Source organism: Anas platyrhynchos, chromosome 3, assembly GCF_047663525.1.
Source record: "Anas platyrhynchos isolate ZD024472 breed Pekin duck chromosome 3, IASCAAS_PekinDuck_T2T, whole genome shotgun sequence".
Lineage (NCBI taxonomy): Eukaryota > Metazoa > Chordata > Aves > Anseriformes > Anatidae > Anas > Anas platyrhynchos.
Genome location: NC_092589.1, coordinates 66,766,651 through 66,790,892, shown reverse-complemented (window position 1 = coordinate 66,790,892; position 24,242 = coordinate 66,766,651). Strand labels below are relative to the sequence as shown.

At 36.0% G+C, this 24,242-nt stretch overlaps 1 protein-coding gene across 20 annotated transcripts in view; it reads right to left on the bottom strand.

The window, feature by feature from the left end:
- Positions 1-23,568, bottom strand: part of TRDN (triadin) — a 239,662-nt gene extending 216,094 nt beyond the window's left edge. For 16 of the 20 annotated variants that reach the window (XR_011808384.1, XM_072036049.1, XM_072036039.1 and 13 more), the window contains exon 1: positions 15,839-16,337. Coding sequence is in view for 18 of the 20 variants with exons in the window: in XM_072036049.1 (XP_071892150.1) it covers positions 15,839-15,860 (22 nt within the window). In the remaining 2 variants the exon portion in view is untranslated. Of the gene's footprint in view, positions 1-15,838; positions 16,339-23,413 lie in introns of those variants that run through there. The other 4 variants (XM_072036055.1, XM_072036056.1, XM_072036042.1 and 1 more) reach the window with 3 other exon arrangements.
- Positions 23,569-24,242: the final 674 nt, after the last annotated feature.

Genomic DNA, 24,242 nt, shown 5'->3' with positions numbered 1-24,242 from the left:
AAAAAGAGTTTTGATCCATGGCTTAATTGTTAAGTGACTCAGAGAAGGGACATCTTTATCTTGAAAATGACTCATATGAAAGATTTACTAGTAAGTTAAAAGTGCTTTTAACTTCTTTGGTGACAGACAAGATAAAAATCTTCTCTGAATTCAAAGATATCTAAAACAGAAGATTATTTATTTTTAATAGTTTTCTATATAAGGTATGTCTAAAATATCTTTTTCCTACTTACTTTATGCTCCTTAGTATATAACCCAAAATGGGGAAAATGCATTAATAACAAGCCTGTGTGTTTGTAATGTGTATGAAATAAAAATATCTACTGAGAGAAATATTTGTAAAATTACATTACCAATATAAGATTCCAAATTTTGCAAAACAAATTCAAATTACACATGCTTGTGCAAAACATAGAATGTTGCAAAATGATCTTTAATTTTAATTAATGTCCATCACATTTGTCTAATTGGAACTACCACAGAGATGGAAGAAAAGCTTTGAAACACTTCTGAGATGCCTTTTCTGGGCACCTCCCTGCCCTGTTCACAGATGGGGAATCCATTTACTTACATTTTTGGAATATGAATCTTGATCAAGATCATAGCCTCTCTCAGTGTCTAAAACATTAGACACTGAGACAAAACTGAGTTCCCCCTTATTTGGTCATGGAAGAATGATTAACAATCTAAGAAGGCTTCAGCAGAGCAGTCCTCAAATCTCAGTGGTGAGATTTGAATCTTAGAGGTGAGGTAAAACTTTCCTCTTTTTTAATGTCATGATCAGTCCAAAAAGCATACACCTCATCTCAAAGCAGCTTAAAAGACTGTATTTAGTAAATAAATAAAAAATCTCAAAGTGGTTTCTCTATGTTGTTATTGCTAAATGGAACAGAAAAAGAGATGCACTAGGGAAAATTTTTGACCAAGCTGGAATGATAGTTTCCTTATTTCCTTTCATGGATTCTAGATCAAATAATCTTTAGCATTTGCTGTAAACTTGCATGAAGTCATCACAAATCCATTCTGCTGTGTTACACAAGCTGTAACACCTCCCTACCTTCTCGATAATAACAGATGCATACAGTTGGATATCTAATATTTCTAGCCCATGGTAACAGCAGGAACTGCTTCCTCCCATCTTTGGTGCTTTGTACGTACATTAGACACTTACAGGACCTCTACAAACTCCTGGCATCTTGTGTTAATCTTAGCTTATAATCTTAGTTTTTTTTTGTGTTTCATTCCCTAAGTCTCATGGTAATAGGAAAAGAGATGGACAAATTTGCAAACCTATACCTGGAGTTCAACTATGGTGACTGAAAATGATACTTATGCATGTTTGTCTCAATTTCATCCCACTTTCCTTCACTATTTTCTTCCTTGATTAACCATGGGCCATATCAGTGAAACAGAAATGGCACCTGAAATTTCTCAGCCTGACATTACTTCCCAAACTGCCTGTACTGTATTCACAAATCTGGTAATGCTCAAATTAGTCCCATGGAAGCAGAATGTTTTCCTGTTTATGAAATTTTCACATTGTTCCAGATCACATACAAAATCCACAATTCTGTTCTGGGTCTTTTTATTTGTTACTAGTCTTCTAACATTTATCTTCCCTTCAGCTCACACTGTGAGGTAAGGGCATACTATTTTCATTTGAAGGAAAAATTAAGTGAACACTATGCTGGAAGTTTAGCAGGAGACAGAACTGAACCTATATCTCTTCTAACTTCTGGCTCATTGCACCTCTCCATTGTGTAAAGTTTAAGCACAATATATCACAGACTTTCTCTGAGTGCCATTGTTTTTCTTCTTTGCCTGTCGTTTCAAGACTTTTATACACATTCAACATGTATATAAAGTCTTTTTTTTTTTTTTAATCTCAGATTTTAAGAATATCAAAGCTACTGTTACTTTCTTATTTCAAGACACTTTCAAACAGTTCTCTGAAGTTTCTTTAATATTAATACAGCAGCCTCAACTCATATCTTTGCCTGTATAATGAAAAGAGATAGAGATGTAAAAGTTGATAGACCTTTCTAAATTTTTAAGAAATCTTTTGAGAACTACTCAGTTATTCTGTATACATCTTTGCAAGACTTTGCAGGCTGTTATATTCTGGTTAAAGGCCTATTCATCATCTAACCTTTCTTTATTAATTTCCTTTTCTATTATATCAACAGAGTGCAGCTTCAGCTGTAATTAGATAAGTGTTAATAAATAAAAAATGCATACTTTCACATTTATTGAAGATGAACATTTACATTATAGTCAATATTTCAGCCTGACACTGTACACTGATGATATTCTCATAGTCAAAAACCTGATAATCTTTCACAGTTCATCCTCCCCAAAGTACAATGCATTCAGAATGCTATTAAAGTACTATGGTAGAATACAAGAATAGACGTATAGATAAAATAATGGAATGACCAGTGATGAACAATATTCACACTGTAGAATACTGGAATAGAAGTAGGCCATAAGACATTCTACTATGCTTGCTATAAATTAACCCTGTTGTGGCTAGAATGAAAATAAAAATACAAACAATAGTACAAAGAGAAAAATCTATACTAAGTTATATATATGTTATATGTAAGTTATATATATATATGTTACATATATATAAGTTATATATATACAGTTAGAAGTTATATATATATAGTGAGTTATATATATATATATATATATATAGTGAGTTATATATGTCAAATGTGGCAGTGAGTTAAATGAGGCTTCTCTCTGTTTTCATCATCTTTTGTTTACAACTTAAATTGACAGAGCAAGGAAGAAAGGGAAGAATACAGAACATTCTGTAAATTATCATTTCTTGGTGTATTAAAGTAGTCCTTAGGCCAGGTGCCACACAGAAGTGTGAAAGAAATTGTGTAGGATGAAATTCCTAAAGAACTCTACCCACACACTGCACACTGCATATCCACTATGCACTCCCCAGAACCCACACAGGCAGACTGCTTTTGCCAGAGCAGTGGAGAAATACTAAAAATATCTCTCAGGTTCTTCCGCTGTTGGGAACTATAACAAAAGGTTCACACCACCTAAGCAGGCAAATAAAACTTTAATAAGACCAATGTCTTATTTACAGCTGAGCCTGTTTCCAAGTCCAGATCAACAGTTACCTCCCACTCATTCTGGTGATTAGGGCAGGAGTGGTATTATTATCTTTTAATAGACATTCATGAGTCATCTGGTGGGGTAGAGCTGGAGCATTTTCTTTGGTGGGTGGGACAGATTTTTCTCTCCCCTCCATTTCCAGAAATACTCAGGCCTTGTGGACTACAACCTGACAGAGCTCTTTGGTATTCAGTCCTCAGTGGATGCTGTTCCCTAGCACACTAATGGAAGACCATTAAACATCTTGAGATTGTTAATGTCTTTATTCCTTAGATCAAGTGCTGAAAATGTCTTCATCGGGTCTATAAGTGTAAGGAAAGTATAAGATCTACCTGTCATGGAAAAAGATTGTCAGGATTTATGTTATGCACAATATAGTTCTGTCCCAGCTGACACGTCAATTCACAAGGTCCTGCAGGTAGTATCATTTTTAGACAAGTGCTACTTTTCTGCAGAAAGAAGCATAGGATAAAAAGAGATAGAATGCTAAAGAACTTACAGATTTGTATCATAGAAAGTTGGGGAAGATAACTTTTATACAGAATAAATTTCATGTAATACATGTGGAAGGGCAGGGAGAAAGAGCACAAGAGAGGACTATATATGTGCAAGAGATCCCCTGAAAACTGTATTCATTATTCTGTATTCTGGGAAGTTCATATTATTCTTATCTATGTCCAAAAAGGTGTGGATGAAATGTTGGTTATAGAGCCAGTGAAGAATGCAATAATTTATGGTTCTCTTATCTTCTCACTTCATTGCTGTAGCATGTAAGAAACCTGGAAACACAAATATATTTCTGTAACCAAAAATCAGTCAGAAACTTACTGACTAGTAATAAAAATATATACTCTTTCACATAAAACATGTGCTCTTCCTTTTCAGCTGGTGAGACACTAATGTCTGTAGCTCCAGTTTTATTCAAAACTATTGGAAATATTCTCTCCAATCACTGAATAAAAGGATAATAATAAAAGAATAAAAGGGAATATTTCTTCATTTAAAGTAGCACAAAAGTTTGATTCTTTCAATTAAGAGAATGAAAGGCATAAAAGAACAGAAAGATTGAAAGCAAACTAGATATGAAGTCCTGACTGTAGCTGAAAACAAGGGAATATTTTCCAAAACAAAAATCACAGATTTAGCACACTTCATGTAGGCAACTTAAATGAAAGATCTAAGTAAGTGCTTCTAGCTTTTGAAGAATTCAGATTATTCAATTAGACAAAATTAAATAATTTTAAAAACAGACAGACAAACAAACAAACAAAAGAAAAAAAACAAAAACAAAAAACAAACAACAGACAAAACCTTAAAGATAACAAGGACTGTGTTAGTAAAAGCAACAATAGTGATTTCAAAGGTATTAACTTGACATAATCAGTGATTCCACAAGTATAAAAGTGTTTAAAGTAAATAGTAAAAGTAGAATAAAAACAGAACTAATGTAGAAAAAAAAAAAAAAAGCTGGAATTGTGTGTTTGAGTGCAGAGCATGAATCCTGTAAAAGTATGAATTCTTTAGCTGAGTTTTCATTGACACTAACTTATTAGTGATCTGTAGGAAGGTTGTTTTCATTTGTACATTGCTTAAGGACAGTTGACAAAAGCTGGTTTAGTGAGGAAATTAGACAAATTGTTTTGGTGAGGAAACTACACAGAAGTTGTTTAAATGGGGAAAATAATAAGGTAACTATTATCATGAAACATACTTTCAAAAGTATGTTGAAGCTACTGTAGGTTTTACAATACGATTCAGCAAAATCACTGACTTTAAGACAGGGTGTAATCCTTCTTGAAGTACACTAAGTCTGAAGATTTTAACACCCCCACTTGTCTATTTGAAGAATACACAAAATGTTCTGTTTAAAAATACGTTAATGTTATATCTCATGCTTAACTGATATTTACTTAAATAAGCCAGAATGCACATATCTTTAGTGTTGCTTTTGTTAAAAGATGAGAACTGAGAAGAGAAAGAGGAACACAATGCACAGGTAGGAACTTACAGGCTTTTGTAAACATTTTATAGTACACATTATGCATTTTTGTTCTAGCTTGATATTTGATACCTATAGATATGCAAAATGATTTTTATTATTATTATTATTATTTCCTTCCCCCCCCCCCCTAGTTTAATGATTAATCTCTATGTTATACAATGCCACAGTTTATTCAGGTATCTGAGAAAATAAGTAGTGCAGGGTAGGAAGCAGATCTAGGGAATTTTCTAAGGATTTACTAATACAAGTTGTATTTCGCTGTCCCTTTCTTATTCTTATTACAAGAACATAATATTAATCACAGCCATTTGCTATGTCCTGTGGTGTACCTACATGGTCAGGAGTTCAGACTTCACAACTTTTTGCAGACCTCCTACAGGACAAGAGGACAGGTCTTACTTCTGCTTATTCACATAATCACAGAAAGACAGAGAAAGGTGAAACTGGCTAAAAATGAGATTTCTGGGCTAAAAACCAGACACCTAATAGCACTGTGAAGTGTTTTTTGTTTCTGGTTAAATAATTTCCCATGGAAAACAACTGCCTCCTCCTGTGGAATATGTTTGACACTGGAATTGCTCCAATTCAACCGATGAACATCTGTTTTTAGAAGAAGATGCTATTCATATTATCTGTCTACCTGGGAATTTTCAGGGGAAGAAGGAACATCTGGAAGCTAAAATTGTGTTCATGTTTGAAAAATGCCAAGAAAATGTAAACATCTGAATGAAAAAATAAAGAGGGAAGTGTCTGAGCCTGCAGATAATAATGGTTACAAACCAATGACATTTGCAAATAACCATTATGTTGCATTCAACATCTCTTAGAGTGTCTCAGGGCCACAGAGAGAGAAATGGACGTAGGCTAACTGAAATTTTCCACAATGTTTGTAATATTTAAGGAAAGGACATGTTATGAAAGAAAACTTGAGCCTTAAGCATGCAAAGATATATGTTTATTTCCAGGTACTTCACTATTAAAATTAATTCAAGATTACCATACATTTAAAGGCCAATTTGTGCAAAGGTTCTTTGCATTCTTTCAAAGCATGACTGATCATAGTGATGGTGAATAGTGACTGTCAGTACAAGACCCGAGAAGTTCCTTCCTCTCCTGCTCAGGGTAGTAGCCTCAGCTGCCTCATTTCCGCACTGGAGATGTGAGAGGCACCTCCAGGATTTCAGAATCCACTGCAAATGGCTTTGACAGAGGAACCACAAGGAAGCTCTTTGGTCCTGAAGTCCACTAGATGTGGATGTCTCCAAAAAAGTGGCCATCCTTTTCCCTCTAGTGTGAATTACCCATGTAAAAGCAAGCAGGAACATAACATGTGACTTGTATTCTTAAACAGCATTTCCAGCATTTCTGTTAGATTGTTACAGTAGAGAAGCTCTCAAGAATTTACGTTTTCATTTTTTGAGAGTAATATAATTTATTTTTTGCTTTAATAAAACACTAAATAAAATTATTACACTGAAAAAAAAAAAAACACAATGATTTTCTACTGTGCTAAGGAAAGCAAAGGACCTTTACAAGGTAAAATTATTGTAAGATTCAAATGTAGAGTCTGCTTTTTTTTTATATTATTTGATATGATTTTATATGAAGTGATAAGTCCAACACAGTCCTGACCTCTAGGCACGACCACAGTAAATAATTAAAGTCAATCCAATCCAATGCCACTTTATAATTCTGGCAGCTTCTGCAGATTCAACATTATTTCTGCTATCCAGTGGTTAGCATGACATAAAGAAGACTGGATAGAAACCATGTTGTAAAACTGCCTTGGTCATTTGTGAAAACGCCTTTAGCATACATTTCAGTGTTAAATGCATTAACCTATACTAGATGACAAATGGAACAATGGCAAAAAAATTTTAAAAGAAACTCTGTACTAATGAGTTTATAAGAAAAAAAAATAGCCCTCATCATTGTTTTGCCTGCATGCTTGAAATCACCTTACTTCAGTAATTCAGGTAATGTAGCATATTACCCATCTCATACACTAATATATGCATGTACATGTTTAATTCACTTTTAAGTGTGTGCTTAGTGGGGAGGGGGAAGGGGAAGGGGAAGGGGAAGGGGAAGGGGAAGGGGAAGGGGAAGGGGAAGGGGAAGGGGAAGGGGAAGGGGAAGGGGAAGGGGAAGGGGAAGGGGAAGGGGAAGGGAAGGGGAAGGGGAAGGGGAAGGAAGGGCAGGGGAGGGGAGGGCAGGGGAGGGGAGGGCAGGGGAGGGGAGGGGAGGGGAGGGGAGGGGAGGGGAGGGGAGGGAAGGGGAGGGGAGGGGAGGGAAGGGAAGGGAAGGGAAGGGAAGGGAAGGGAAGGGAAGGGAAGGGAAGGGAAGGGAAGGGAAGGGAAGGGAAGGGAAGGGAAGGGAAGGGAAGGGAAGGGAAGGGAAGGGAAGGGAAGGGAAGGGAAGGGAAGGGAAGGGAAGGGAAGGGAAGGGAAGGGAAGGGAAGGGAAGGGAAGGGAAGGGAAGGGAAGGGAAGGGAAGGGAAGGGAAACTTTTTGAGCTCTGTCAAACTACTCCTTTCTGAGGCAGGAGAAATCTGTATCTTCAGAATATACTACTTAGAGTAGGAGAGGAGAGGAGAGGAGAGGAGAGGAGAGGAGAGGAGAGGAGAGGAGAGGAGAGGAGAGGAGAGGAGAGGAGAGGAGAGGAGAGGAGAGGAGAGGAGAGGAGAGGAGAGGAGAGGAGAGGAGAGGAGAGGAGAGGAGAGGAGAGGAGAGGAGAGGAGAGGAGAGGAGAGGAGAGGAGAGGAGAGGAGAGGAGAGGAGAGGAGAGGAGAGGAGAGGAGAGGAGAGGAGAGGAGAGGAGAGGAGAGGAAGGGAGGGAGGGAGGAAGTGAGGGAGGGAGGGAGGAAGGAAGGAAGGAAGGAAGGAAGGGAGGGAGGGAGGAGAGGAAGGGAGGGAGGGAGGAAGGAAGGAAGGAAGGAAGTGAGGGAGGGAGGAAGGAAGGAAGGAAGGAAGGGAGGGAGGGAGGAAAGATTGAAATTATGCTAATTTCAAGTTGCAGTTACAGTTTAAATATTAAAGTTAGAAAACTGTGAAAAGTTTATAGACTGACCTCTTATCATATATGTGATGTTGCCTTTTTGGGATGATAAATTGTAATATATGTGCTCATGTACCTCTTCAGTTAACTTCAGTAGGAATTACACTGATAAACCTGAAGCCAAAACTAAGGTCCTACCTGACATAGGAGGAAAAGGTCAAAGCATAATGAGTATCTTAACATTTGAATAATGTGTGAAATTATGTCTTTAAAAACAGTAAAATAGTTACCAGAAAACTATATTTATGGTAATTGTATCAATTGTGAATAACCTCTTAGCAGAGACTGAAACAAGATTTAGCCTTCCTGACATGCAGAGAACCACAACTTAAATCTTCATAATGGAATATAAGAAAAAATTTACATACCAAAGGGGCTACAAAGACTAAGATTCATTGTGCCTTTGACAATTTGACTCCAGGCAAAGGTACAGAGGTGCTTTTGAAGTTGTGAGAACATAAGCATGTACAGGGAGTAACAGATTTTACTCATTACATATTTGTAAAGGATTTTTTTAAACTATCTTTAGAGATAGAAAGAGGATACTTCTCCAGTGAGAAAGTTTTTCAGTGCTTGGCATTTTATATCTTCCTTTCTTATGGAAAATGCCTTTGCATGGCACTGAGCAGAAGTTTCAGGCCAGAGACAAACTCTGTGCTGTAAGACTGATTCTAAAAAAAGCCCAATTCAGCCACAAGGACTCAACTGGGGCTTATTCAGGGCTTAAAACCGCAGCTTTTTCAATCTGATTTCTTAGAGCAAAACCCAGCACTGACCATGATCTGAGAAACTGAACTAATTTGACTGAAATGTATAGGAGACAGTTTTGAATTAAAAAAAAAAAAAAAAAAAGGAAAATAGGCAAAAGAAAACAAACAAACAAAACAACAACAGCAAGAAAAGGAGGCTACTTAACCTCCTCTGCCTCTCTACCTTACGTAGTGAGGTAGAGGGAGCTACAAGGTTACTGTTTTGTTAGCTCATCTCTTTTCCTCAAAATCTAATGAGTCTGAAGAATAATGTAGTTGCTTACTGTATGCTTTACTATGCTCTTCCGATTACAGAAGGGAACAGATTTACATCACCTGCATATTGCCTGAAGTATTATATACTGGATCTTAGAAAAGGTAGGAGATGAGAAATAGAAAAATTAAAACCCTATCACAGAGAAGAAAAAAAAATGTATTAGAGGCTATGAAGAAAGGAATGGAATATGGGACAAGGCATGGTGGCAATGTCATTTAGTGTCATTCTCTCTCTAATATTAGTCAAATATCTTGTAGCCAAGTACTTGTTGTATAATTCCTGAAGTAGACTTATTTACATAAAGCAACTGCACTGTAGACACTTATTAGGAATGAATCTAGATCCTAAATCTTACTGCTCCCTTTTGACCACCTGCTGCTTAAACAAATTCCCACTTAAGGATCTGTCTGAATTTAAGAAGAGATTGGACTGTGCACTTAGTCACATGGTCTGAACTTTTGGGTAGACCTGTGCGGTGTCAAGAGTTGGACTTGATGATCCTTAAGGGTCCCTTCCAACTCAGGATATTCTATGATTCTATGATTCTATGATCTAAAGCCTGAACAGTCATGTCTCAATGCACCAACGATTTATATAAAGACACAGGGCTAAGACTGAAATATGAAATAATAATTTCAAATGAAAATGTTTAAAGCTGCCAAAAGAACATGACGGTAGGATTAAATGGACTGGAAGTATAGCCAGCTGTCCATAGCTTTAAGTCTTCAGGTGTGTTGACTTTACAGTTCAGATCCCATTATCTACATCGTGTTCCCGTATATCAGTCTGATCTTAGAATATGGAACCATTGTTTGCTGTTTTACAACTATCTATTCATCTGCAACTACTGAAGACATTTCAGTATTCATATGCAATAATTCTTTTTACAAGCCCTACTCAAATGATTCTGAACTCTGAGAAGAAAGGGAATATAAGAGTTAGTTCTTTCTGAATCACAAACTGAAGTTTTCCTTAAAAATTTTTAAAAATAATATATGAAATTAAGAAAACCTGTGGTAAGGAATTATGGTAACATATGGTAAAATGGTAACATTTTAGTTAAATGCAAAGCTATGATCAAACCTGTGATCAAAGCTGTGAATAAGGTTAAATAAATCACTGAGCTGCTGTAAATCACTAGCTAAGCAGACCAGAGCCAAATAAAGATACTGTCTTTATTTGAGAATATTACTTTTTTGTAAATACAAAGAACTTTTTCTTCATTTCAGTTTATTTAACTGTTTAAACTCAATTATTATCTTATTCTAAGTTAAAAAAAGTAACTAGTTAAAAAAAAAAAAATTCTTTCTCTAATTTTTGAATAAATATTGTGTGAAAGAAAATGAGCTCTATCATATATTCTTGTAGGATTCAGTGGCTGGAAACTAAATTACAAATAATACTATATTTGTTTAATAAAACATTTAGCTTATCTATAATGTATAATATATAATATGTAATATGTAATATATAATGTATAATATATAATACATAATATATATTATATAATATATAATATATATTTATAGTACACAAATAAATAGTTTTAAAATTCGAGGTTTGTACCATTATAATTGAATTCCAACTTCCATCATAATGAAGCTTGATGGATATCACAAGTAAAAATAAAACCATTATTTAGTTAGAAAGAAATTTAACATTTTCTATCATTAAAACAAACAAAAAAACAAACAATAAAAGTAAAGATTAAGAACATGGTTAAATGTCTCCTTAAGTATAAATCTGTTTAATAGATAAATATTTATGTTCTCTTTCCCTCTAAGAGTAAAAGGCACAGAGTTATGAGAAAAGCTGTATAGAGTGACCAGAACTAGTAATCTAGGAATCAGTTTCTGTTTTCCATTCTTTATTCCTGGACAACATATGAAAAAATAAGATTAAAATTGCTTTTATCAAAACCAGGTTTCTTGTTTGCTGATTTAAATCACGATTAAAATTGGTGATATAAAAGGTTTTTCAATCATTATGATTTAAAACAATCCACCCTCTATTGCTTTAAATATCATTTAAGCTGGTAAAATGAGCACTAGTTCAATCTGCTTAAACAGAGCAGAAACCAGCCAATGTTAGCATCAAAACAAAAAGGAAAGCTTCTCCATTCCCACAAGCAGCTGACCTTCCTCAAAGGGGGCAACTCTGGTTTCTCTGTCCTCTGTGTCCTGCACTGATGCCTGATTTGCACTATGAAATGTGTTTTAACCTAAACTAACCTCTGCTTTCCAGAGCAAAGCTCAGATTTTGAAGGCTTAATTTTGGCAGAAAAAACAGTGTGAATATTACTTGGTGTTTACAGTAAAGACAAAGTACTGAACACATTTAAAGACTAGTTTTTTTTTTTTTTTTTTCCCCCTAGGATTAGCTACCTGATTGGCACTTTTGAGAATCTGACTGGTTCCATTTGTTTCATTTTGGAATCAGCATAAGGTACCTAAGATAAAGATATATTTGAGTTTCTCTGTACCAAGTAAGCACGCATAGATATTGTGCCTAACAATGCCCACTAATTATTAAACCCAATATTTAGGTTAATAAATTTGGTCACATTTGTGTTTGACTCAGCAGATTACAAGAATGTACTCTGGCTGTAAACCAAACCAACCAGCTCAGGAGTCCATGACATAGGCAGGGAGAAATCTAAGTTTTGTAGAATTTTAATTAGAATTTATAACTTCAGTTACCACAGAAGTTTTACTTTTTTTTACAGGCTTTCCTGGATTTTATGACTTTTTGTTTCCAGCTGTTGAGTTTGCCTGGTTCTTTTGAGAGAGAGCAGACTGACTTCTTCAAAAAAAATCATTGCCAAAATTGTCCATTTTTCCTTCACCACCAGCAAAAGGTATGCTATCTGCTTCCTCATCAACACTTGAAGCCAGAAAAGAGGTGATACCTTTTGATACTGGAAATTCTCTTATTAGAAATAAATTCTATAGAAATCTCCTAACACAATGTTTAACTAACAGTCTAACCAAAGACTAGGAAAAACCTCACCTGACTTTAGCCATTAAAATGAATAATCTAGCCTAATGTATTCATGTTGGCTCTTTTTGTAGTCAGCAGTAATTCATGAATTACCATGAGAAACACCTATCTCCCTCTTGCTGGTACTGTGACTTTGCTAAACTTTTTACCTACTGAAGACTGCTGTTAGCTTCTGGCCATTGCACTCATGAAGTCTTTATGATTTTACCCTCTGGCTCTTGTGTGTTATTTCTCATACATTATCAGGTTTCATGTATATTAATCATCGAGCATACAGATCATATTAAATCTGCCTTTTGAAACATTTTACATCTTTAAACTTTCCATAGATATCAAACAGCTGGAGAAAAGAACTGAAATCCAGAAGCTAATTTGGAGTTTGTCACTGATGAGGCATGTAGCCTCAGGGCTTGCCTGTCTCCTCGAAGCCTGCTCCAAGAAAGAGGAAATGTTTAGTTGCATAGCTCTCAGCAACAAAATAAGGACCAAACTGTGACTCATTGTCACATTTCTGTTCGATGTGTGCTCTCTTGCTCCACTGGGGAAATAAGTTGTGGCAGACAAACAGCTGGCAGAGAAACCTTGTCTTTCTGCTCTTCTCACCTCCCTGTATTAGATCAGTGAACAATCTCCGGTGCATTGCAGCAGGTAGTGGCTCTGCATGCTTCTAAGTCTCTGCTCATTCTTCCGTGCGTGGGAGGATAAAATGCCAGGGGACAGCCACCAGCCTTGCTCTGTGACCTGCTGTAGATTGGGCTAGAAAGGACCAATTATAAGGCAGCTGCTGCAGCTATTGTGCACATACAGATTAAGCTGTACATTGGTAGAAGCCATTTCTCAGAGATGCCAGGTTTTTGTGTTCATATTTCAGTGGTGGCAGGTCTAACTGCATGTGTCATGGAGTCCAGTCCAATCCTTATATTCATAAACACAGCAGAGTAGAATAGTTAAGATACATGTGGCTTTCTAGGCAAGCTCCTAAGTGGTCACGGCAAAGTTCCTGACATTTACAGAATTCTCAGTAGCAGCCAAAATAATAGTAGTAAATAAATTTCCTGAGAGTGTTGCAAAGTCAAAGTACTTACTAACACTACTGAGCTTTCTTCTGTATACTGTTTTAAGGATTTCCACATTTTAATAGTGTAATTCCGTGGTTGCAGTTACATGTAATATGAGGATGCTGAAGATAATCCTTTGGAATCTTCTCCTAAGTTTTTACCAGCAGGAGACCTAGGTCCTGCCAGCTTTCTCAGGACATTTATAAACTGCTGTCCTCACATATCTCCTTATGCGACTTTCAATTCAAATAGTCATTGCTTGGTGGCTATATTTTTAAACTCTTTTGTGTCATTGTCATTATAGTGATATTGACCTGAAAGACCACCCCATCAGATCCATGCATCTGCCTACCATAGAACATGGTATTGTTGTGGGCTGTCAGAATAAGATTCCTGAGATGTGCAGCAAAGGTATAAGTCTGCCATGGCTAGACCATCCCCCTAAACCAGCAGCCATGTTGGCCACATGGCTGAGCCATGTTGCTGCCATGCCATGCTGTTCTCATGTCAGCATCTTGGTGTGGTACCCTGGGGGGCAAAGAGCCTGTCACTCTAGCTGAGATGTGGCTGACAGCATAAAAAAGAAATAAGAATACAGACAATGTGGAACAAGCAGTTTAAACCTAGTAAAGTCATTAAGATCTCTGCAAATTATAGACTGGAATGTAGCATGAAAATAAATAACTAAATAGATAGATAAATTAATAAATAAGGCATTGTATGAAGCAAGATGAATTTTAATTTTAATTTATTTTTATTTGTCCAAACCATAAGTTGCTGAAGTTTAGACCTGAACTTTTAGACTGCCTTCTGATTGCCAGCAGTAGCCCCAGAGGAAAATAAACTGCAGTGAAACATTAGCCCCAGGCTAATTCTTACTTTTCTGCCATGAGTAAAATTTCCATCTCATGGATCAAGTTTAAAAATCATCCAGTCAAAGTCCAAATATATATATATATATAAATAAATAAATAAAAATAAAAATAAACTATTCTTTGGTTAATTTACCTGTCCTTCTGAAGGTCAGGTACTGTGGAACTGACTGATGCCCCTTGTCACTTGAACTCTACTGCTTTACGCAGACAAAAACAAAACAGACACACACTGCAATAGCTAAGAAACACCCGTAAGCACTGTAAAAACATTTTCAGACCCTGTGTTTTATCTTTATTTTAGGGGCCTTTTATCTTCTTACTTTGATTAGCTAAAGGATTGAAAAGTCAGTTACAGACTGAAAAGTTTTTTATGTTTCCTATTAATTTCAAACAAAAAGTCTTGATATTTTTTTGCTTTGTTTCACCTGAAGTACCTCATAAGTATTTCCATACCACTCCTGTAACACTGAAGTTGTTAATGAACACATTTTGGAAAGCAAATACAATTTCACAGATATCCTGGTAACACCTACAAAGTAACCAATGTTTCCAACATATCTTTTTAAGGTTATCCAAATAAACTACTAAACCATTCAGACTAGGGCTGTCATGCTGAGCAACCTGTTTTGGCGGTATTTGCAGCCAGAAACAGTTTATAGATCCATTCAATTGGTTACCATAAAAACATCCCCGCATTATCTCCTTGCTGTGGTTAACCAGATATCAGGCAAGAATTGTGCAGTTTGACATAGTCTAAACATTAATCATTTAGAATTTAATTTGGTTCACTCTCTAATATTGATTAATGCACATCCTCTTACTAATATTAGTAATATAAAAAAAAGGAAGATGAAAAGTACAACTTTCATACACTGAAATGCACATAAACTTGACAAGTAGAACAAAAATAACTCTAAGAAGACTGTTTTAAAATCCTTTAGATTTTGTTTGTTTATTTTAATTATTTAATTATTAAATAGTTAATAGATAAATATAATAGATTAAATAGATAAATAGCGGAGTAATTTACACTCGGGAAAAATAAAAAAAGGAATGAAATTCAACTAAAAAAAATCAATATTAACGAAGGTTGCATTTTAAATATAGACCCTGTCTCATTGTAGTTGATAAAATATTGCTACACATCTAAAATATTATTTAAATATGAATGGTCAGGAAATATTAAAGTACATGAAATATTCATATTTTTGGATATGCTTTATTGGTTAATACAATTTACTTTCATTCTTTCATGACTAGTTCAAGCATACTTATTTCAACACAAGTTTCACCAACTCTTTTAGAAGTTTACTTGAATAAGGGTAGGGTGGAAACACCTGGCATCCAGGCTTTCCCCCTTCATGTACAACTCCAATGGAGCTGCTCTGCATATGAGACTAATGCTATTTTTAGAGGTGCACAGAGATTTTGCTTCTGTAACTGGTAAAAACTTTGAGTACAGGACTGAAAAAGGGGAAAAAGGAAAAAAAAAAAAAAAAGAAAGAAAAGAAAAAAAAAGACAGGAAAGAAAAGAAAACAAACCAATAAACAGATTAAATGATCCCACAGTGAAACTGTTGTATTCTAAGAACAATAAATCATATTGACACACCAGCTCAGTTACACTGTCAAAGTACATATCATTTTTGGTTAATTATATTCAAAAATAGTTACTGTACCTTCTGCTGCAGTCTCAGCCATGATGATGATGATGGTAAGAATTACTCTGTTAAAAAGGTCAATATGTACTCTGGCAGATTAGATAATACTTCTGGGTTTCTGGATTTTACAGGAGCTTCAGAATGAGCACGAGGGAGGTCCTCTGCTTTTTCTAATTTTGTTCCTTCTTCTTTTGTGCCCCTCTGAACTTTCTCTTTCCTCTGGAGACTCCTGCCCTCCCCAAGCAACCTCAGGCCTTCCAGAGGCAATACTTAAAGCTCAGTCTAAAGTATCAGCTTCTAATAAAAATAGCCATGCCTCACAGTTAGTCTTCAGCATGTTTTCTCTAATATCCTAAGAACCATGCACATGACAAACACAAAATAAAAAGAACCATTTATAATCAGGACAGGAAGGCATAGAAGGGCAGCAAAAAGCAAAAGAACTGGGAAAAAGCTGTTTAACGCTCCTGCAGCCTTGCTAACATAATTACAGTTCTTTGGGGGGGGTATGTCAGGAAACATGAAATATAGAGTTCAAAGAAACCTTATCCACCCTAGCTCAACTTTATTCTTAGCTCACTTAGCGCTTAGCACATTCTTCCTGGCCTTATTTGGTTTGGGGAAGGTCCTATGAAGCTTACTGCTGCCTAAGGGGGAGGGTAAATTTAGGTGATTTTCTACACTTTGATTCTTAGTCACAGTCACAGAGCCAATAAAGACACTACTTTAAACCTATGAAATCGGTAACTTTTCTGTTTTTCATTTTTTGGACCTCTCTTGATTTGCTGTCATCGTTATGCGCATACCTGTGAAGTTCATCTAAGTATCACAGAACAACATTGAGAGTATAAATAGCTTATATGCTGCAAATTCATTAAGGTAATATGCAAAAGTATTAAACAGGATAGATTTTTCAGAGGTCTGATTCAGAGAAAATATTACAATCACAGATTTTCTGAACTAAATTTAAGCAAGTTTTTATAATGCTGAAAATATATAGACTTTTAAAAACAATTTAAAGGAATACAATATTAACAATTTAAATAAGAATAGTTAAAAAAAAGAAACATATTCATTGCATTGCTTACAATTTCACAGCTGTGAAATTATGTATGTGGGCAAGAGCTTGAAAGTGAAATTAGCAGAAAAATGACCTCAAGACAGCACGCCTCTACATAAATGTCATAGTCACATGAAATCAGAAACCATCTTAAACAGTTCTTACTAGGAACCTATAGTCAGCTCTTCTTTGCTACACGGGCTGGCATTTGCACTTCTCATCTTCCCACCAGGAGATGTAAGCACCTGGCTCTGTGGCAAAATATAAGGAAAGGAATCAGCTTATCCAGTGCACAAGATGCAGAAGTGAAGGCACACTGAACTGAACAGAGGTTTACAGTCATCATCGGGATTTTTCTCTTCCTTTTGCTCCGAAATGCTTCAGAGTTGTCACATGTCTGAAAACGTTAGTCATTTGCTAGACAAAGTTTAGAGTCACTGCTCTATCCTCTTTCTTCTTCAGCTCTCCTGGCCACATTTTTTTACACAAAGTTTTGATTACTTGATGCCTGCTATTCAGTGCTTTTGTGATCATCCTCCTCATCTTCCCTTACTGCTTAGACTGTCTTAGACTGTCCTTCAGAAAATCCTCCTCACTAAGGCTGATTAAAAGATTCTAGACAATAACATATTCCTTCAACAAGTTTTTTTTTTTTTTTTTCTTCTGAACACCTAAATGTTCTGTGGAATCACCTTCACATCACCAGAACAGCAACCCACAATAGTTCAGTGGTTAGTAAAGTGTACTAGGATACATGGCATAGGAGCAAAGACCTTGTCATTCTTAATTATTTCTCTTTCTTCTGCTGGAGCAGTTCCATTTTACATGAACAATTAAATATTTTGGATCACTTGTATTTCGACAGATATACTACTTGCATGAGATGTGAAGAATATTTCCTCAGCTGAATACACCAAGCACAGAGCTAATTGATTATTCAATTGATTATGATTGAGAAGCTATTGTTAATTCAGGATTGCTTCCACTTGTATTACCATTCAAATGAAATAAAATAATAAAGGTTCAGTTAGGGTATGCAAGAAGAGAGAACTGGGGAAAACATTCAAACCGAATTTTGTCTTTGTTTTATGTACCAAGATCCTGAGAATGTGGAATATATCCAGGCATATACACTTTGTACAACTGTATATGTTATCTGTCCCTCACTGATTCCATTTCAGCTCCTACCACCTGCCCTCTCGCCTCCATGCCTTACTTCCTTTGCTGCTATTTTTTGCTCACCTCTCAATCATAAGCTGATATTCTCAAACCAAAATATAAGAGCAGAGGAAGTGAGAGAATCCAGCTGGAAATCAATTTTACACAACATCAGCCCAGTGGTCAGAAAGAGAACTGCTTGGATGAAAAACATTCACTCTGGAAGCAGGCTAAAGCTGTCATAAGCACAAAAGTATAGCTCTCGGCAATAGTATTGGAAGTTATATGATTGCTGCCTCTAAGGGGATCAAAGTCAAGGAAGCTGGGTGTCATATTTATTGGAGATAATGACTGTATTAATAATCTCCAATAAATACAACACTGGAAAAACAAAGCAAAACAAAACAACAACAACAACAACAAAAACACAGAATGAATGTAAATAAAGTTCTGGTTTTGTGTGTGACATGAACCATGAACATCACCATCTGAAAATTATAGAAAAAAATATATTTCTTCTTTTTCTTCTTTAGGAAGCTGAACAAGAGAAATCCTCAAAATTAAGCTTAGGAGTTGTTAAAAATTTTGTTAAGATCTGAAGTTTAGCTCAAGTTTAGGAGTTTCTTCTATGCTAATCTGTGAAATCCACATTATGCAGAAGCACGGCAAAAAGTCTGTATAGCTTTTCATCACACAAAGAAAAGTTTAATTACCTGACCTAGCCTACATATTGAACCTGACCTAAACCTGCATAACTCGATATGACATCTCCTTTTGTAAAATACTCTTTCTCCCTCCTTGTTCAAATTTTAAACCATTTTTAAACAAAAATGGAAAATATGAAACTACTTTGTTTCTTAAAGGTAATATCCAAACCTGGAATCACACAATTTCTCCTTATTTTCTTCCTTTCATGTCTCAGGCACAAGAAGAAAATGCTCTTGGCCCAAGTTATCCATAGGTACTCCCTCACAGAGGCTACATGGTAAAAGAACTGTCTCAGGGTCAGGTCTCAGGTTCAGTGGTGATGGAGGGATGTTATAACAGCAGGTTAATCCTCACATGAGATTTGTGCAAAACCCAAGTCTGTGTCAAAGAAAATAAAAGGAAGCTTCTGTTTATAGCTGCCTGGGTAGAGAAAAAAATAACACTTATGAGCAGGGGAGAAGTAAGAGAAGTATGCTGCCACAGATGTCTGCCATTTGTCTTGATCTCAGATAATGTACATTTCAGTGAGAGTCCTAACTAAAGAATCAAAGAAAATCAATATTTTTTTTTAATTTTTGGAATAGTCCGAGGTTTACTAGCTTACAGATTCATTCTTTTAGATGAATTACAGAATCAGAAACATACTTAATAACCTAGGTTGGAAAAAGTTGTGTTGTTCATATAGTCAAAGTAGCAGATGATTCCTGGGTTGCCACACTGATATTATTAAAAAGGAAATAGAGGAAGACAATACATCACATTGAATTAGGGAATGATGAGAGGAGACTTTCATACTGATTCAGGGAAGCATTTGAGAAACTGAGTAAAGCTCAAAAAGAAAATGCAGAACAATATTTGAGTTTGTCTTCTAATACACTACTGAGGAATTCTCAGAGTTCAGTCCTAAAAAGTCAAACCAAGAAAAAAAAAAAAAAAAAAAAAGAGCTTATATCTCAGTGCACGCTCAGCAACACAGCAGGGTCAAAGAAAGGATACTTAACCTTACTTCCCATATATCTCATATCTGATAAATCCTGGTAGCATGTTGTTATCAGAAATATTCAGCAATCAACTGATAAGAACTAAATATAGGATGAAAGTATAAAGCTAGGGAGAGGGTGAATGGTACCAAATCTGGTGAATAGTATAGACAAATGCAGAAGCAAATACAAAGTGTTACTAATACTAAGTGTTACTAAATACTAATATTTGTTCGGCACATCAGCTGTTTGTTGTTGTTCTGTGTTTTGCTGTTTTATTTTGTTTGTTTTGTTTAAGAATCCTGTTACTTACAGGTGAGACTTTCTTTCATCTCCGGTGGTAAGACCCTGTGTTTTTTAGTGTGAACAGGAGCACAAATTTAGATTCTGATGCTCTTGAATTCCTGATCAGATGTAGTTGTTACCTTATATGGACTGTTAACAAAATTCTGAAATAACTGTTTTCCTTTCATGAATAGCCGTTACTAGATTTTTGGAATCACGATGACCAAATTAGGCTTATTTTGAATATACTAAAGTACACCCAAAGTACAGACACAGAAAAAAAAATAAGATTTAGATATGACATCTGATATAGATTAAATCTGGCCACATGTTTAAACATTATCATAAATCATAAAATTTAAACAATCTGATAAATCAGTTTGCATCATTTTTCAATGAGAAAGTTGCATACATAGTACCTTTAAACAATTCCTTCTTTAATGTGTAGGAGACAATTACTTGAACTCTGTGGTAGACCTGCCCTACATTTAATTTGAACTACTGACAGATAAATGCAGAACACTTATGAAGCCCTGTCTCTGTAGGCAGAATGGTCTGATTGAAATCATCCTTTGGTGGGGGACAGCTGGCAAACACCCTGGAGTCACATCACCTTGGCGCTCCAAGCTCATTAAGAGACATTTCATAGAGACTTTTCATAGGTTTCACAGAAAGAAATTTCTCCAAAGCTACATGGTAGAAAGTCAGCAGGTACAGGCTAAAATATCTGTGATGCTGAGTATTCTGCTTCAACATAGACAATACTCCCAATTTAGACATTATACTACAAAATCACTGATGTCTACAAAAAACTTCAGTCTGGGTGTGTGATTGAATAATGAACCATTTCTAACATCCAAAAGGGCCCACCATTTATAAAACTGCTTGAATATTACAACAAGAATATTGTTGTAATATAATAATATAACAACAAGAAGGAAACAAGAATATTACAAGATATTGGTCTAAGAAGAGAGACAGTGGAGGGAAATTAGGCTAAAGTAGCCATCCTCATTTAGGAGTGTGGTTTCAGTTTTCTTTGTTCTGGCTGCACTGTGTTACTATGAGCTAAGTTCAGGGAGGGCATCTATTCAGCATGTCAACGTAGATGCATTTGGATGAACATTAACACTTTGTCTTTTCCTTTAATCTACTTTATTATTTCTATTCTTAATGAGTATGATGTTATAACAATAGTTGCGGCTTTATTTCTGCATCTTGGAAATTTTCTTAGAAAAAAATACTTATTTTCTTAGAAAAAATATCTAGGAAGACATATCTGACCCTTTTCAAGATGCTAAAACAAAAAGCCACTTTAAAGGTATTTTTCTTCAGAAAAAGCTACATTCAAGGTTAATCGTATTAAGAACACAGCAGTAGCCAACAAGTTAGTAGAGATGTGGGTTGGCTCTATCATAAGATGAATTACTTCAGTCAGAAATGTTGAGTGAGAACTGTTCTAATATTTTAATGAGCTTGGTGTACTGCCTGATCAAAAATACTCTTTTGGAGAAAGATGACTGCATGCCTTCTGATTCCTTTCCTTTCCTTTCCTTTCCTTTCCTTTCCTTTCCTTTCCTTTCCTTTCCTTTCCTTTCCTTTCCTTTCCTTTCCTTTCCTTTCCTTTCCTTTCCTTTCCTTTCCTTTCCTTTCCTTTCCTTTCCTTTCCTTTCCTTTCCTTTCCTTTCCTTTCCTTTCCTTTCCTTTCCTTTCCTTTCCTTTCCTTTCCTTTCCTTTCCTTATTTTCTTTATTTATTTTTCTTGAGAATAGGTAACTTTAATTTTTAAATAACTGCTTTTTCAATTTTTTGTTTAAAAGCAAAACTAGAGCTCCAAGTATCTTCACTAATATCAACCTTATCAGGGTTGCTCAAAACTATTTGCTCAGTCTGACTTCCACAACCAATGGGCAATATAATCTTATTTTCATGTAATGACTTCTTCCTCTTCTGATTGTTTTATGTTGTTTGCTGTGTTATGTTATGTGGTTATGTTATGTACTACACATTCTTAGACAAACAGACTTGAATAGACTTCCCTCAGCCACATTAGCAAAGGATTTCCCTCATAAATAACTCCAGTCAAAATCTCGGGACCATCTGGATTTTAGTTCTTTCCTATCTCTTCTGAGAGGAGACATTGAAGATCTGAGTGCAGTGAATAAGAACAAACTTGCAGGCTAAGCACTGAAATAAAACAGCAGTGTGGTAATGGGCCCAGACAATAGTATATATGTCTTAGTACTCTCCTGCAAAGAAGGACTTCTTCTCCAGGATGTCCCCCCTATGTCTGTTACAGATTATATGTCTGTAAGATTGTATGATTGTAAAATTGTAAGAGTATCCTGCAGACAGTATGTGTCTCCTGTGCTTTTATTTACCACATTTTTTTCTGCTATTCTAAAGTCATTGTTTTCCTTGGGATAGCAGAACCTGGTTGAGCTGTGCATTTCCACAGATAGGATAGATATACGCTCCTGGCAGTGGATTGACAACTATGTCCAACTGAAAATAATTATTTGACTCCTGAAATGTGAAAGGCTGCTGCTGGGTCTAACGTTTTGTGTGCCTCAAAGACAGTCCCCCCACGCAGCAGTACAAAAACCTGTGATGCAAAATACTCAAGGAATACTGGCATCTGTTATTTGTCACAAGTATGCAGAGAGGTGAATAAAGAAGAAAGGAGAACAAAATTTTTGGCAATTATCAGCCATAGGAAAGAAATTGCCTGACATCAACCAGATTTATGAAAATGTTGTATTTTAAAGGAAAAAATATGTTTGTTTCAACAATAGCTATAATTTATTTTGTGTTTCTTCTTTCTCCCTCATTCAAGCTACAATATTGGGCAGATCAAAGTCAGAATTGCAGATGAAGAACCCATTTCATTATTACTATTATAATTATTTAAAAAGAAAATCAAAACAAGGAGCTTCTCCATTAGGCAATTTAGCCTGTTTACAGAGTATGATTAGAAGATATGAATTAGTAAATTCAACCTTGTCAGTGCTGTCAGCTGCAAGTACATTGAAAAAAATTATGTCTAAAAAATACAGGTTCTTTTAAAAGGGGAAATAAGCAATAATGTTTTTACCCCTCATCATAGCAGATACATACTAATTTTCCTTGAATAGTATGTCACCATTTGTTACTGTCAATCACAAGAGATTCCTGTCCAAGCTCCAACATATGTCCAAAGTCAACTTTCTAATGTGATTTGTATAGAATATTTGTTTGTAAAGCAGATACCAAATAGAATTGCTGTATCTCCCTTGCTCCTCCCCCTGATTCCCTGAAATAGTAGAAAAGGACAGACTGAATACAGAGGAATGCAATGATCCAAAAGGGACAATCAAACCATTTCTCTTTCCAAATGCAGTTTAAATGAAAATAAAAGTATTACCCCAGAGACACAGAGCAGAAGGTCCTCAGCTGCGTCCCCAGGGCTCAGACAGCAAGGCAAGGACACTGGGGACTTTTGGAAGCTCCCGACTGCATTCCCAGGGCCTGAGGAAATTGTGGGCTACCCTGGTACAGCTGGCACAGGCTGCAGCTGCCAAGGAGCTGCTGGCAGCTGGTCCCTGCAGGGTGAAGTGCCACCCTAAAACAGCCCAGACAGGGATAGTTTCTCCATAAAGTGGATTTAGCCTCCAGTATATAGGTTTCCACTTCAGATCATTTTATGGCTCTTGAACATAATTATATATATACTTGTGCACTTTAAATTCATAGACATCATTTGAAGTAAGCATTTGGCCATAAAATCCCATTTTGGATCCCTGGCATCTTACAGATTTTTCCCTCTGACCAGCTGCTGTTCCTTTGAGTTCCTTGGTTACCAGGACATATTCTCTTCTGTGTGCCTGGTGAAAGGTTTTGTGAAACAACCATAGCCTAGATATTCAAATTCCACTCCATCTCACAGTGCTGCCTGATGACGAACAAGGAGAGGCTGTGTTTCTTGTTACTTAGGTAACAGACAATTGAGAGGGGAGGTGTTTTTTTTGTTTGTTTTAGAGAGTGAAGGTAACTAGGGTTTTACTTACTTTCTGCAGAAGGCAGATGTAACAGTACTCTTATTTACTACATTGAAGAGTAACAACAAAAAATATTTTCTCTTCTACAGCCAAGAAACAGAGCATGACGGGTGAGGAAAGCAACCCTCTGCTCCAGCTGCAGTAGCAACAACAGCAACACATCAAAAGCACAAAAGCAGGACCAGAAGAACAACT